The sequence below is a fragment of the Bicyclus anynana genome, chromosome 3 (assembly GCF_947172395.1).
Source record: "Bicyclus anynana chromosome 3, ilBicAnyn1.1, whole genome shotgun sequence".
Taxonomy (NCBI): Eukaryota; Metazoa; Arthropoda; class Insecta; order Lepidoptera; family Nymphalidae; genus Bicyclus; species Bicyclus anynana.
The window spans coordinates 10,189,929-10,203,450 of NC_069085.1; the positions used below are offsets into that span (position 1 = coordinate 10,189,929).

General features: G+C 35.2%; 1 protein-coding gene across 1 annotated transcript in view; it reads left to right on the forward strand.

Annotated features, from left to right (window-relative positions):
- Positions 1-12,775, forward strand: part of LOC112049750 (uncharacterized) — a 40,935-nt gene extending 28,160 nt beyond the window's left edge. The window contains exons 7-10 of the mRNA XM_024087773.2: positions 2,095-2,312; positions 6,289-6,550; positions 7,373-7,448; positions 8,173-12,775. Coding sequence (XP_023943541.2) covers positions 2,095-2,312; positions 6,289-6,550; positions 7,373-7,448; positions 8,173-8,404 — 788 coding nt within the window. The 3' untranslated portion in view covers positions 8,405-12,775. The remainder of the gene's footprint in view (positions 1-2,094; positions 2,313-6,288; positions 6,551-7,372; positions 7,449-8,172) is intronic.
- Positions 12,776-13,522: the final 747 nt, after the last annotated feature.

A 13,522-nucleotide genomic window follows, 5' to 3' on the forward strand; every position in this document is an offset into this window, starting at 1 on the left:
GAAAGAGTAACAAACATTCGTACCATCAAAAGGATCAGGTTTTGCAAATCTCGGGAAACTATGGATTTTTTCGGGACAAAGTAAGTAATTCTTTGCAATTTTCTCAGGGACCTTCAATCCAATTCACACGTGGCTTTTATTATATAAGAATGTAGGGTTAAGGAATTTCTTAACCCTACATCCATTGGTCACAAATCCAACAGTTTTTTTTTTAATATTTGCTATATCAGTCACGCGATGTCCCGGCACCCGCACGGTGAATCCATGAATTGTTAAGATATTCGTCTCTTATTTCTCAGGAAAGGAGGTGTATTTATTTTCAAACTCAAACTCAACATCTTATTTGGATCCTTTGACTACTTATGATAAATTAGGTATCCTATCTTTGATAAATTCACTGTGTAACAACTAGGTACCTATAAAATATCCAATAACAATCCTGTAGCAAGTCCTTCCAACAATTTGATAATGATAAAATAATTGTATCATAACATAATTGGAATCGAAAAAAAACAATTGCTATTCTTATAGTTATTTTTTTCAAAGCGCTGGCCTAAAAACTGATCTTTACGAAATGTGGATTAGCATATAAAAGGGCTTTTTAACTCCCAAAAATCTTAGCTGAATTAATTTTATCGTCTTGAATTTTTGCCTTAACAAAATTGTTTTTTTAACTCTCTTCTGAATAGTCATTAGTGTTACAATAAATCAAGCTGCCAACGCAGAATGCTTTGCACATTAAACAGTTAAACGAGGGCTTTGAAATAACTAGTTTGAAATTACAATATTTTCCATCTCTACGTAGGTACCTTTGTGTTTTCTCTCTCACAGCGAAAAATACATCGTTAATTATGTTTAGGCACTCTGTGATTAAATAAAAGCACATCTCTTAAGAATAGATTAAATTACCATTAAAATAAACTGTATGAAAATTGCCATAACAAATGCCACGGTACATTTATTTAATGTCTTCGAAAAGGAAAAAGGAAAGGTTATCAATTATATTAACCTAAGCATTTTTACCGATAATAATTTCGTTAAGCCCTGAAATAATCAGTAATCGACCTTATTTCGTTTGGCAGAAGAATTAAATGTGAAAATCCATTAGTTGATTCCATTAAAATATGAAAATACCATTTAATGATGATTTACAATGATGGAGTTTGGCACGCCTAATAGGTCAACAGCAAAGGTCCGCTACGATATATCTATACTAATATTATAAAGCTGTAAAGCTGAAGAGTTTGTTTGTTTGTTTGTTTGTTTGATTGAACGCGCTAATATCAGGAACTACTGGTCCGATTCGAAAAATTCTTTCAGTGTTAGATAGCCCATTTATCGAGGAAGGCTATAGGCTATATTATATCCCCGTATTCCTACGGGAACGGAAACCACGCGGGTGAAACCGCGCGGCGTCAGCTAGTAATACATAATATACTTGTATATGTATTTATTTTTAGCAAATGTGGTGGCGTGGTTGCATGCCACCTATTACCTACATTCTTATGTAGGTGGCATAAAACCATGGCGTAGGACCAAGAGGTCATACGTGATTTTGCTTATGATCACAGCCATACACTGAAAATTAAAGTATTGTAAGCGTTAATCGCTTAACGGTTAAGAGGTAGAACTCAAGACCGAGATGCTTAAGATTAGATCACCGGCTGTTGGACTTCTTACGTCGTGTTTTCACTTATTACGGGTATACCTATTCATAATTATTAACCCAATTTCGGCTCACTGTTGAGCACGAGTCTCAGAATGAGAGGGGTTAAGTTAATAGTCCACCATGCTGGCCCAATGCGGATTGGTATACTTTAGATACGTAGAGAGTTAAGAAATTTTTCAGGTATGCAGGATTCCTCACGATGTTTTTCCTTCACCAGTTGAGACATGTGATATTTAATTTCTTAAAATGCACATAACAGAAAAGTTAGAGGTGCATGCCTCGGGGCGGATTCGAACCTACGCCCTCTAAATCGAAGGCAGAGGTAATATCCACTGGGCTATCACTGTATATCTATTTATGTTAATACGGGTTTTATTTTTTTGAACTTACTTTTATTGAACAGTAATATGAACAGCTGCTTTCAGATATATTGTCGGCGCACGCAAACCACAGACTATGTTCACTTGTGGGCGTGGAGGGAGGTCATGCGATAGGAGGGTCTCTCGGAGTACTCAGAACATTATACCAAGTCGGCGTCCGATACCTGACCCTCACTTCCACTTGCGACACTCCGTGGGCGGAATGCGCATCTACCGATCGCCCCGAGTCCACTCTGAGAGGAGGGTTGACGCCATTCGGTAAGGTATGTATCCTAACATGATATAGGTATACCTATATAACAACCTATTTTCTTTTATACCATGATTCTAATAGAAAAATAAATCAATCAACATAGGGTAACAAATCAATCATTCACTGAATAATTGATTTATTTTCCTATTCGGCGCTAAAAACCGACGAAACCGAAATTCCTCTATTCTACATATTTACTCCGAAACCAGAACATTCTCAAGAGACTTATGATTTTACATTACTTAATTACGAAGTAAGTATAGTCAAAATACTAGTTCTGGTGACGCGATGTTTTGCATCTTCAGTATCAATCAATATCATCAATATTCCTTGAATATCTAGAAGTTTTCTGCGTCTGTCTTTTTTTATTCTTTACAAGTTAGCCCTTGACTACAATCTCACCTGATGGTAAGTGAAGCGGGCTAATTTGTTAGGAGGAGGATGAAAAATCCACACCCCTTATGGTTTCTTCACGACATCGTACCGGAACGCTAAATCACTTGACGATACGTCTTTGGCGGTAGGGTGATAGCCACGGCTAAAGCCTCCCACCAGCCAAACCTAGACCAAAACCTCAATCGGCCCAGCCGGGGATTGAACCCAGGATCTCCACCGCGCATACCACTGCGCCACCGAGGCCGTCTGTCTATTTGAACACAAAAATTCTTATTAACTAAGTAGGTACGCAACAGATTTTAATACCGTTTCTAGATTAATTATAGCATTTATAAAATATGCTTCATCTGTATTGATGAAAAATAAAGAAATGTCTTGGGTCAAGCTTGTGAGTAAAATGTCGTATTACGGAATACAATATTTAAAAAAGCACACAGGAAAGCCCGCAATGGCTGTGTTAACTCCTAAAAAAAGAGGAAGAGGAAAAAAGGAGTAGTCATTTATTTCTCGAAGATATTTTTAAACAGCAATGTATATAATACAAGTTATTTTACTTGAGGATGTAAAATGTAACCCATTATCAAGTTAGGTTTTATTTAGAAATAAATTATATCTTCTTAATACCGTACGCCGGTTTGATACATTTTCTTTAAAAGTGAACTTTTATAAAATAATCTTGGAATCAAAATTACGCACCTCTGCAAGTTTTTGCGATAGAAACGAACTGGTAAAAAAAGTGTAGATAATAAGTACTTTTTTTTACATAATTGCATTTGCATCTACAATTTTGTATAGGTATTAGCTACATAAAAATAGAAACATCTCACCATGAATTGTTTTATTATGGATCTGGTAGGCAGCGTTTTCAATGATAGCTTTAGGAGACTTGACTTTTTCGACTTATCTAATGATTACGTCAAATTTTAACCAATTTACACAAAATTTGAAAAATTACACCTTTGAACATTGAACAGAAAAAGCCTTAAACCTTCCTCTTGAATAATTATAATCTACCTATCTTCTATTTTTATCGCGAACATACAAACAGAAACAGCAGAGGACTTTGTTGTAATATCTTATTGTAACTTAATGAATTACCTAAAGCACTAAAATGTGATAAATAAAATATTTATTGAAAGTTATGTATAGAAATACTTATAAAATGTTCAAGAAAATTCAGTTCTGCAGCGATCTCTTTACGAGGCTATAGAACAAAAAGCTTTTTCCCCAGTTGCAGTAAAAGGTTTCTTACTACTGGCACTCGTAATAATACACACCATGTAAAGTCTGAAAGGTATTAAGGTTGGGTATTATTGTAGAGTGTAATCAAAAGAAAATCATAAAGATCGAGATGTTGAGTGGAGCGAGCGTACTATTATCATAAACATCCTGTGCCAGTGCAATATTTTTCTTTGTACGAACTCCAGCTGCTTTAGTTCTTTGTTCTCTTTCGTACAGCGATACTTTCAGTAGAACATTCTTTCTTTTGTTACAACTACTCACTACTCGCTGCACTGTTCCACTAATCTGCGTACACCGAACCTCAAATGTGAATAAAAGTTTCAATTTTCACCATTTGAATTCCAACATTTTTCATTTCTTAATAAGGCTTTAAACGCAAGGCACTTGAAAGTCAAAAAAGCTTAACACTTGTCTGCTTATTAAGGTGCTTGCTTTAAATTGCTTGGCGCGCCGAACGAAGCCTTTTTAACTTTTGATACGACTGTGGGGATGTTGAACTTGTATAGCTCTCTCTAATATAATGAAACTACTATAATAATTACTACTTTAGAATTGAAACTATAGTGAATGTTATTCATATTAATTGATTATGAAACACGGCTAAAACTCACATGGTATAAGGTCGTTTGACCTTTTATCACGTGTATATCCAAACTGATTTGCATCAGTTTGGATCATGCCGCGTTGCAAGATGACTAAGGGCCCCGTATGGGTTCGAAACTAGTCGGGCATACTCCGACCTTATATCACGTGAGTTTTAGCCGTGTTTCATAATCAATTAATAAGTACTTACTTGGCAAAAATATTCTTTGAAATAGTTCAATATTGTTCCTTTAAATAATGTTGTTGCTTTGTTTTAATACTAACGTATACTTAGATCTCGTTCCCATGGGATTGTCAGATCAAAAAGTAGCCAATGTGCTATAATCTATCTCTATGCAAATTTCATCTAAAGTTGTTTAGCTTTTTGGAGGTAAAAAGGGTGTAGATAGGGTTCTGAATATGCCAATATTGGATGAAATGGCTACTTTTTAATTTCCTTTATGTTAAATATATATTTTAATTAAAGATATATAAAAAATGTAGCTTCCGTTGTAGTGCATATATACTTTATACGAGTATAGCTGGCATTTCAATATATATTTGTTTCCCTCCATAATAAGAATGTTTTGTGACGGTAACATACGAGTAAGTGGGGTCTCGTCACACTTGTCACACGTCCAATTACCGTCTTGATTCAGAGCTTATTATCCAACTGTATAAATCTTGACAGTATAACTGAGTAACAGAGAGACTAAAGTGTTTCTGCACCTGATGTTTTCAAGATATATTTAAGTTTTCATTCAAGTTCCTACTTTTGTACAATGTAGGTGTTTTTGTGAAAGTTATGTTTGGTGAAACATGCAGATAATATCTAACCCGCTAGCCTATTCACTGCTTTTGATCTATTTGCCACCAAAAACAATTAACATCAAATCAATAAAAAAACGCATTTTTCGTTTTCCGTAAAACCTATTGTTAACGAAAATCACAATGTGAACATACTGGTTAGTAATTTTGCTCAGTTAGCAAGTAATTATTATTAATGAATAAGAAATCACTAACAAAATCTGGTTGGTAAATTTCGTGTGTATCCACTAAAGTTTGTCAAAGTTAGGCCAGCCATCTATTAGGTACGCCTGACGGAAAGCAGTCATGCGGTCTAAATTGGAGCTTCCCAAGAAGATAATATTCGCTTTCCCCTTGATGGTTTTAAATTGTAGGTGGCAGGAAACACAGACTCCGGAAGGGAATACCAAACTTCTCCTATGCGAATTAGAAACACGAATACAAAGCATTTTGTACGAGTTGTGTGGATATGTAGACGCGCGGCATCTTGCTGTTCTGTTGTAGAAAGAGGAGGGAGGAACATGATGGTTATGATCCTGCGAACTCTTTCCAAAATTCATCCGCTAAAAAACCGACATGTCCACATTGTAGGACACTGCTGCTGTTAGCCTGAATCTTTAGTGTTAAGCCTACCTATAATTTCCCACACATCACCAGCAAAAGTAGCTAGAATAGCTACTAGTGGTAATTTAAGTAAGTAGAAAAGTTCACAGTTGAAAATCGAAACCAGTACAAGGTACCAGTTGGCCTATTCACTATTTTGGTCTTTATTATCAACCTATTAAAATAAACATCAAATCAATTGACAAAATGTCATCTACATACTGTGTGATGTCCACCAGTAAGCATTAGATGACATTTTTACACAAAGTCTCAATTTCGTATATTTAAGCCTACTATACTCAATATAACTTTGGTTGTTTTTCAGGCAAATTAATAATCATATATATTACTTCCAGGTGGTTATAAAAGAGATGAACAGGCTCGGCATGTTGGTGGACTTGTCACATGTTTCTGAACGCACGATGCGCGACGCCCTCTCTGTCTCGCGTGCACCTGTCCTGTTTTCGCACTCATCAGCTCGCGCCATTTGTAATGTGACCCGCAACGTCCCAGACAGCATTTTGCGACAACTAGCGGCCAACAAGGGCCTCATTATGGTCAATTTCTACACATCATTCCTGTCGTGTAGAGACACCGCAACAGTTCAAGACGCAATAGGTAAATATGTTTTTTTTTATAAAATGGGGAAAACTTGTGTTGTTAATATTAGATTACAGAGTCTAGTCTTTTTCATTTTAGACGAAGGATTTGGAGTTTAGACCCAACAGCAATACTATCTATGGCTTGCGCTTGACTGATGGAAAGCAATGGTGAGGTCTAAGATGAAGCGCGCTTGCCTGAACGTTATTTCCGAGTCAAGGGCGTGTAACACCACCAATTTCCCAAATGCGGGCTGCTACTGAGAATTTCTCGAAAAAAGGAAACACTTAATATTTCTCTGTAACTCGACTCAGGAGACATCACGGTCCAAGGTCCATAATTTCTAGACCAACGAGGCAATTTTTATAATAGTCATTTTTATAATAGTCATGATTCGTGGTAATATTTAATTTTCTTGAATTATTAATTACGGAGCTTAGTTATATGTTGAATCTATTAAAGAGCCCTGGTACCCCAGTGGATATGACCTCTGCCTCCGATTACGGAGGGCGTAAGTTCGAATCCGGTCCGGGACATGCACCTCCAACTTTTCAGTTACGTGCATTTTAAGAAATTAAATGTCACGTGTCTCAAACGGTGAAGGAAAAACATCGTGAGGAAACCTACATACCCGAGAATTTTCTCAATTCTCTGCGTATGTGAAGTCTGCCAATCCACATTGAGCCAGCGTGTCGACTATTTTCCTAGCCCCTCTCATTTTTAGAGGAGACTCGTGCTCAGCAGTGGGAAGAATATGGGTTGATAATGATGATGATAACATTATGAATATTTATAGATATTTATATTGTATATATTGTAGGTATATTATTATTATTACAGAACACATAAACCATATACGTGACATCGCGGGCGTAGATAGTGTCGGGCTGGGAGCCGGTTACGACGGAATCAATTAGTAAGTTCAATTTTTCTCGTTTGTTTACACGCTGTAGTTGACATCGTTGTATTCTCCTGACCAAAATTAACCACGGCAGGCAATTTAACCGACGCCCACAAACAAAGGTGTAATGGTAAATTGGAACGTGCACAAATGCATAGAGAGTATAAAATTCCATACTAATATTACGTGCAGGAGTTCCAGGGTTTGGAAGAGACCACATGATGGCTCTGATGAGACTTTAATCAGCTCTTCAATACTTATTATTTTAATAATATTTGTTTTCAGTAACACACCAGTACTTACACCACAAAAAGGCTATTTCAAGTTCGTCTATCTCTATAACATAATATCTACTTACATTAAAACTAGAAACCGAAAGGGGTGTGGATTTTCATCCTTCTCCTAACAAGTTAGCCCGCTTCCATCTTAGATTGCATCATCACTTACCATCAGGTGAGATTGTAGTCAATGGCTAACTTGGTAACTTGTAAAGAAGAAATAAAAAAATAAAAAAAAATAGATTATTTGCTAGTGGTGGACGTTCACTGATCCGCATCGTATGTGTCGGATACATCGCGTCATCATCATCATGCATCATCGGATCTGTGGACGCCTGCCCTTAGGAGTCAATATCAAAATAGTACCCTGCATCTTGTACAGGTTTTTACAGGTTAGATACCGATTTGAAATACGAGTAGAATTTAAAAATTGCATTCAAATTGTAATTGTACATTTTTAGCACGCCACAAGGATTGGAAGATGTATCATCATACCCTTTGCTATTTGCTGAATTAATGGAGGACGGTTGGAGTATAGAAGATTTGAAAAAGTTGGCTGGTCTAAACCTTCTACGTGTTCTAAATGCCGCTGAAAGAGTTTCCCGGGAGCTAGCCTCAGCTCACGTAACGCCGTATGAAGAAGTCGCCCCACGCATCATCGACGGCCATAATTGTTCCAGCCAAGATCTCTAGACTCGTCATCATCAATTTAAGTGGGAAGATCTCTAGACACGTCATCATCAATATAAGTGGAAAGATCTCTAGACTCGTCATCATCAATATAAGTGGGAAGATCGCTGTACTCGTCATCATTTATATGGCCAAGGGCCAGGCCTGTTTGTAGGAGAGGAAGGATTTGGAGCTAAGACAAACTCGCTGCCTGCTGCACTAAGTTGTCTGTTATTGAAGAGATATTGTTTGAAAAATAGCGATATCACATCATATATATCTTTTGTCATTGCAACAAATAATTATGAGAGTTTGTTATTATATAAAGATGTTAAGTGTTCTGAGCTTGCAACGTTTTTAAAAGGGATATCGACTTTTTTAGTCTTCATTCACTTATGACTCACGAGACTCACACAATAGTTCAGGCTCTAACAAACACTTTGGTTCGAGTGTCACGATATGACACGACACGAACCACGATACACGAGACGAGATGAAATGCCTCATGCAACGACATTATATTGTACGTACATCATTGGCCTCATGAGACATTTCGTAATTACGACGAATTTTGTCATCACAGAACAAGAAAATAATTGGATGTCCAATTACATGTTATAGTTGTCACATCTAAATGTCTGCCTTCCGAACTGGTAGTAGAGTCACAACAAACAGATAAACTTGACCTACGTGCTTGTTGACTTGTATTCTTGAAATTAATTAATTCGGTTTGATTTGTTTATAAAGATCGACAAACTTTATTATGCACGCAGAACATGAGAACAATAAAGTTTTATTGTACTCAGATTATACAGATCTCCACAAGTTAACCGCTAAAGAGGCAACTAAATAAATTTAAGAGGAAAGAATAATAAAACTGTAAACTGTTATAAGCCAAGTTGGTGATTTTGATAGTTTGTTCTTTGCAGATTTATAAAGTGAAGTAAAATCATAACTTACCCATAAATATCCAGCGTTTTCTCAACGTAGCATCCATCCTCCATTTTTCATTTTCACTAAAGGCTTTGAATGCTTTGAATAGATATTTTCATGTTCCCCCGAGAAGTGATGTCGCTACAGCTAGATGAGAAATCGTTATGAAGAATCCTTTAATTACTGTATGAATTTAAATTGTATATCCCAAGCTTTAATATTTTGGTACATATTTGAATAAATTATTATAGTAGGTGTTATCCTTCGCGTTAGGATAATTTTTTATAAATAATAAATGTCAAAAATACTTACATATATATTTATGTATTTTTAGGAAATTAATTAAGCCAAGATTTTTTTATATTCAAATTGGGTCTCTCACTCTTGATAGCCTACATAAAAATAGACAAATTGTATTATGGATCCTGGAGTGAGGCACGCAAATGTAACGTACCTACGCGTACCAATTAGTTGTATAATTCTTCTTTGGATAAAAATGTCTTTAATAAAAATATCATATCATAGAACTATTTATAAAATTATCTTACTAGGGCTTAAAATAAAATAAAAATTACGTGAAGTATTCTTTTTTTAATAAATTATGGATTATTTTTACTTTTTAAAAATCATCGTTATAGAAACCCAAAGAAAAGTTATACCTATATATAGGTAACCTACAGTTAAGCGCTATCCTGCACATATAAAAATAATGACTTTTCAGTTTACGTTTCCGGATTAGTTTAATAGTTTATCTTAAAATTGTTTAAATATTTTTAACTATTCAGTATCTTCCTTAGTCTACTTGAGGTAATCCATGAATAAAATATAATAGTTCACGTAATTGATTGCTTTTAAAATAATAGGTAAACCAATCCTAAATAGATTTTTTTGTGTACTTATATTAGGTATAATGTAATAGATAAGATTAGTACTTCAACGGACATAATTTCTTTTTTATTATTCTATGGTTATTACCAAAACCGTATGTGATGTGTGTACGAGGTTTAGTTTTGCCGTACGAACTACGTTGTAGACGTTGTCACGTTCAACTATCGTCAGTAAACCGACTTTACAGACAACTGATTTTTTTTATTAAGAAACATTTTGACATCTCGTACACCCTTCACCTATCTCCTACCTATTATATTATTTCATTGTGTATGCGTTTTACGTTCAGTACATACTCGTACCTATTTATATATGGAAATTGTGGATTCCAACTTTTAAAGTAAAGTAGATGACGCTGAACGTGAAATGTTTTTTTCAAGACGACCAAAGTAGAGCGGAGCGTAGAATAGACCTACCTATAGAATAAGATCTTGAAATTATAAAAAAAAATGTCTCGAGGTTATGATCTCTTTTGTACCTTCCTACTAAATGCAATATTAGTGTAGGTAAGTAATAAGTATTTTAATAATATAATAGATCGATCTAGAATAAAAAAATATGTATGGCAAGCCAAAGTGTTGTGACAAGTAAAAGAAAGAGGAAACTTAATAATATATATTATATTATAGCCTACCTAGTATTTAGGTATCCTGAAATGCTGCAAACCTTGTATGAACAGCTATACAAGGTTTGCAGCATTTCACTTACCTTGTAGCTATCTACACATAGTCTTGGTTTAAATTGCGACTAGAAGATGGCCAAACTTAAGACTGACGTTGCTTAAAGACGTTGTTGAACGTTTTTGACGTGACAACGTCTTATAATTCGATGGAGCCGGCTGCAAACTCGAAAAAAGCTGACGTCATGCGTCCTTCCCTTGTTCTAGGGTTGCCAACTTTCTGTACAAGAAATAAAATATATTCTGGTCTATGAAGATTATTGAACAGTATTTTAGAAAAACGAACATTTTATTCTGAAAAATGCAACCATTTCATCCAGTATTTTTTATGACGTTGTCACGTTCAACTACCGTCAGTAAACCGACTTTACAGACAACCGATATTTTTTCCGTAAATTCAGTGGTTTTCTACATTCTAGGATTTATTTAAAGAAGTTTATAAAATACCTTCTTTTTTAAATAGGTACCTACATCCTCATCACTTAAACGGGCCCTACAAGTATGTTTGGCGCTCTGAAAACATTGTTTGACTTAAAAAAAAAAAAACAATTTTTTAAATATCTTCTTTGAAAAAAAAAGAAATGCGAAAGACGGTATTAGGAGTGGATACGTCCACCGTCATAGTAAAGATACCACCATTTACCGTTGAGCTTGTATAAGGCTATAAACGAGGTATTCTTGTATACAAAAATCTAAATAAAGGTATAATCTGAATCTCGGAAACGGCGCCAACGATTGTATCTAGGTTTCATTTTTAGAAAAAATCGTTTTATCCGCGTTTTCAGGCCAATACAAAATACTGATAATACTGTGGTTATTCAGGCAATTATTACATATTATGTTTTAAATTTGGCGGGCGATTTCATTCTCTACTTTCACCAAACTCTAGTTAATTTAACTTAAGTGGCTGCGACATGTCTGTTTAGACTGTCGCAATAGGGATGATGACAGTTTTTTAAATTGTATATAAATTACGAGTATACTAATAGTAAAGCAATTTTGTAAAAGGAACAGGGTATCTGCGATCATTACTTTCGGAGCTACAGGGATTTAAAGAGTCAGATTAGCGGCGCTGCCGCGGATCCCTGAAAAACGCCCCATACAAAATGGCTCGAAAAAATGACGTCATAGGCAATGTAATGATCGTTAGATTTGTATGCGCGTTCAAAATATCTTTGTTATTTGTGCGTTTATCTTTATAGTTCATATATTAAAAAATGTTACATTTAATGTAAGGAAGCTAAAACTGTATGAATTTTCGTCTAATTGCGATAAATTTTTTTTAATAGTTTTTGAAATTTTATAATCTCATTTATTTTGCAAATATCCAGACAATCTTTGCTTTTTATGTATAAATTAGTTAACATTGACCCTATTTACCCGAATGTATCATAAAAATCAATATATTCAAACCTAGTCATCATCCCCATTATAGATTCCACTTTAGTTGAATTGTTTAATTGTATTTTGTGCCTATACCTGTACGATTCGTGCAGCTTACCTTGACACCTGGCTCGAATGATGTTTGTGCCTACTGTGTTTGTTTGATTGTGTTTCATAACCAGGTGTCAGTTAATTTGCACGAGTTATTCCTATCTAATACCTATTATTTTTGGGCAATAATCATTAAGCGTGTAGGTACCTATCAATTTAAATCTTGTGACTGATGCTGTGACTTTAAAAATACCTACCTAGTCGTTAACTTAATAACACGCATTAAATACCAATCAAAAGATGTTTGTTTATGATCTACCTACTTCAATAATAACTACGAAACTTTGTCGTACCTGCCTAAAGAAAAATTGTACGTTTGCGTTATCAACATTGCCAAAAAATAATTTTAGATGAACCTTGTTTACCTGTAATAACACAATAAAGTTCGTACCTTTAAAATTGTTGCTAGTTTTACTTTTATTGTACCACTACCAAATTCCCACTACTTCGTCCACGTGGAAATTGATGTAAATTTTCAACCTCTATCTCACCCCCTTCTATTTATATTTTTGCAAGTTTTATATATACCTAGCGGGCGCCCGCGACTTCGTCCACGTGGAATTCAGTTTTTCACAAATCCCACGGGAACCATGGATCCATAGTAAAATCTATTTTCATTCCAAATTTCAGCCAAATCGCATAAGTAGCCGCAGCGTAAAAGAGAAACAACAACAACAACAACACACTTACACACAAACTTTCGACTTCATAATATTAGTGTGATAGTGTAATGTGAAGTTCGATAAATAGTTCACTAATCATCTTACAAAACTCTAAACATGAACAAATTATATTAAAAAACCTCAACACCTGTTTTACCCCCTTCTGAATTAATTTTCGCGACTAAAAGTATCCTATAACCTTCCTATACCCTATCTATACTAATATTATAACGCTGAAGAGATTGTCTGTTTGTATGTTTACTTGAACGCGCTAATCTCAGGAACTACTGGTCCAATTTGAAAAATTATTTCATTGTTGAATAGCCCATTTGCCGAGGAAGGCTGTAGGCTATATATTATCCCTGTATTCTTACGGGAATGGGAACCATGCGGTTGAAACCGCGCGGCGTCAGCTAGTATCCTATAACCTTCTAAGTATTATGGTCTCAAATCGTACTAAGTTTCATTTAAATTCATTCAGTAGTT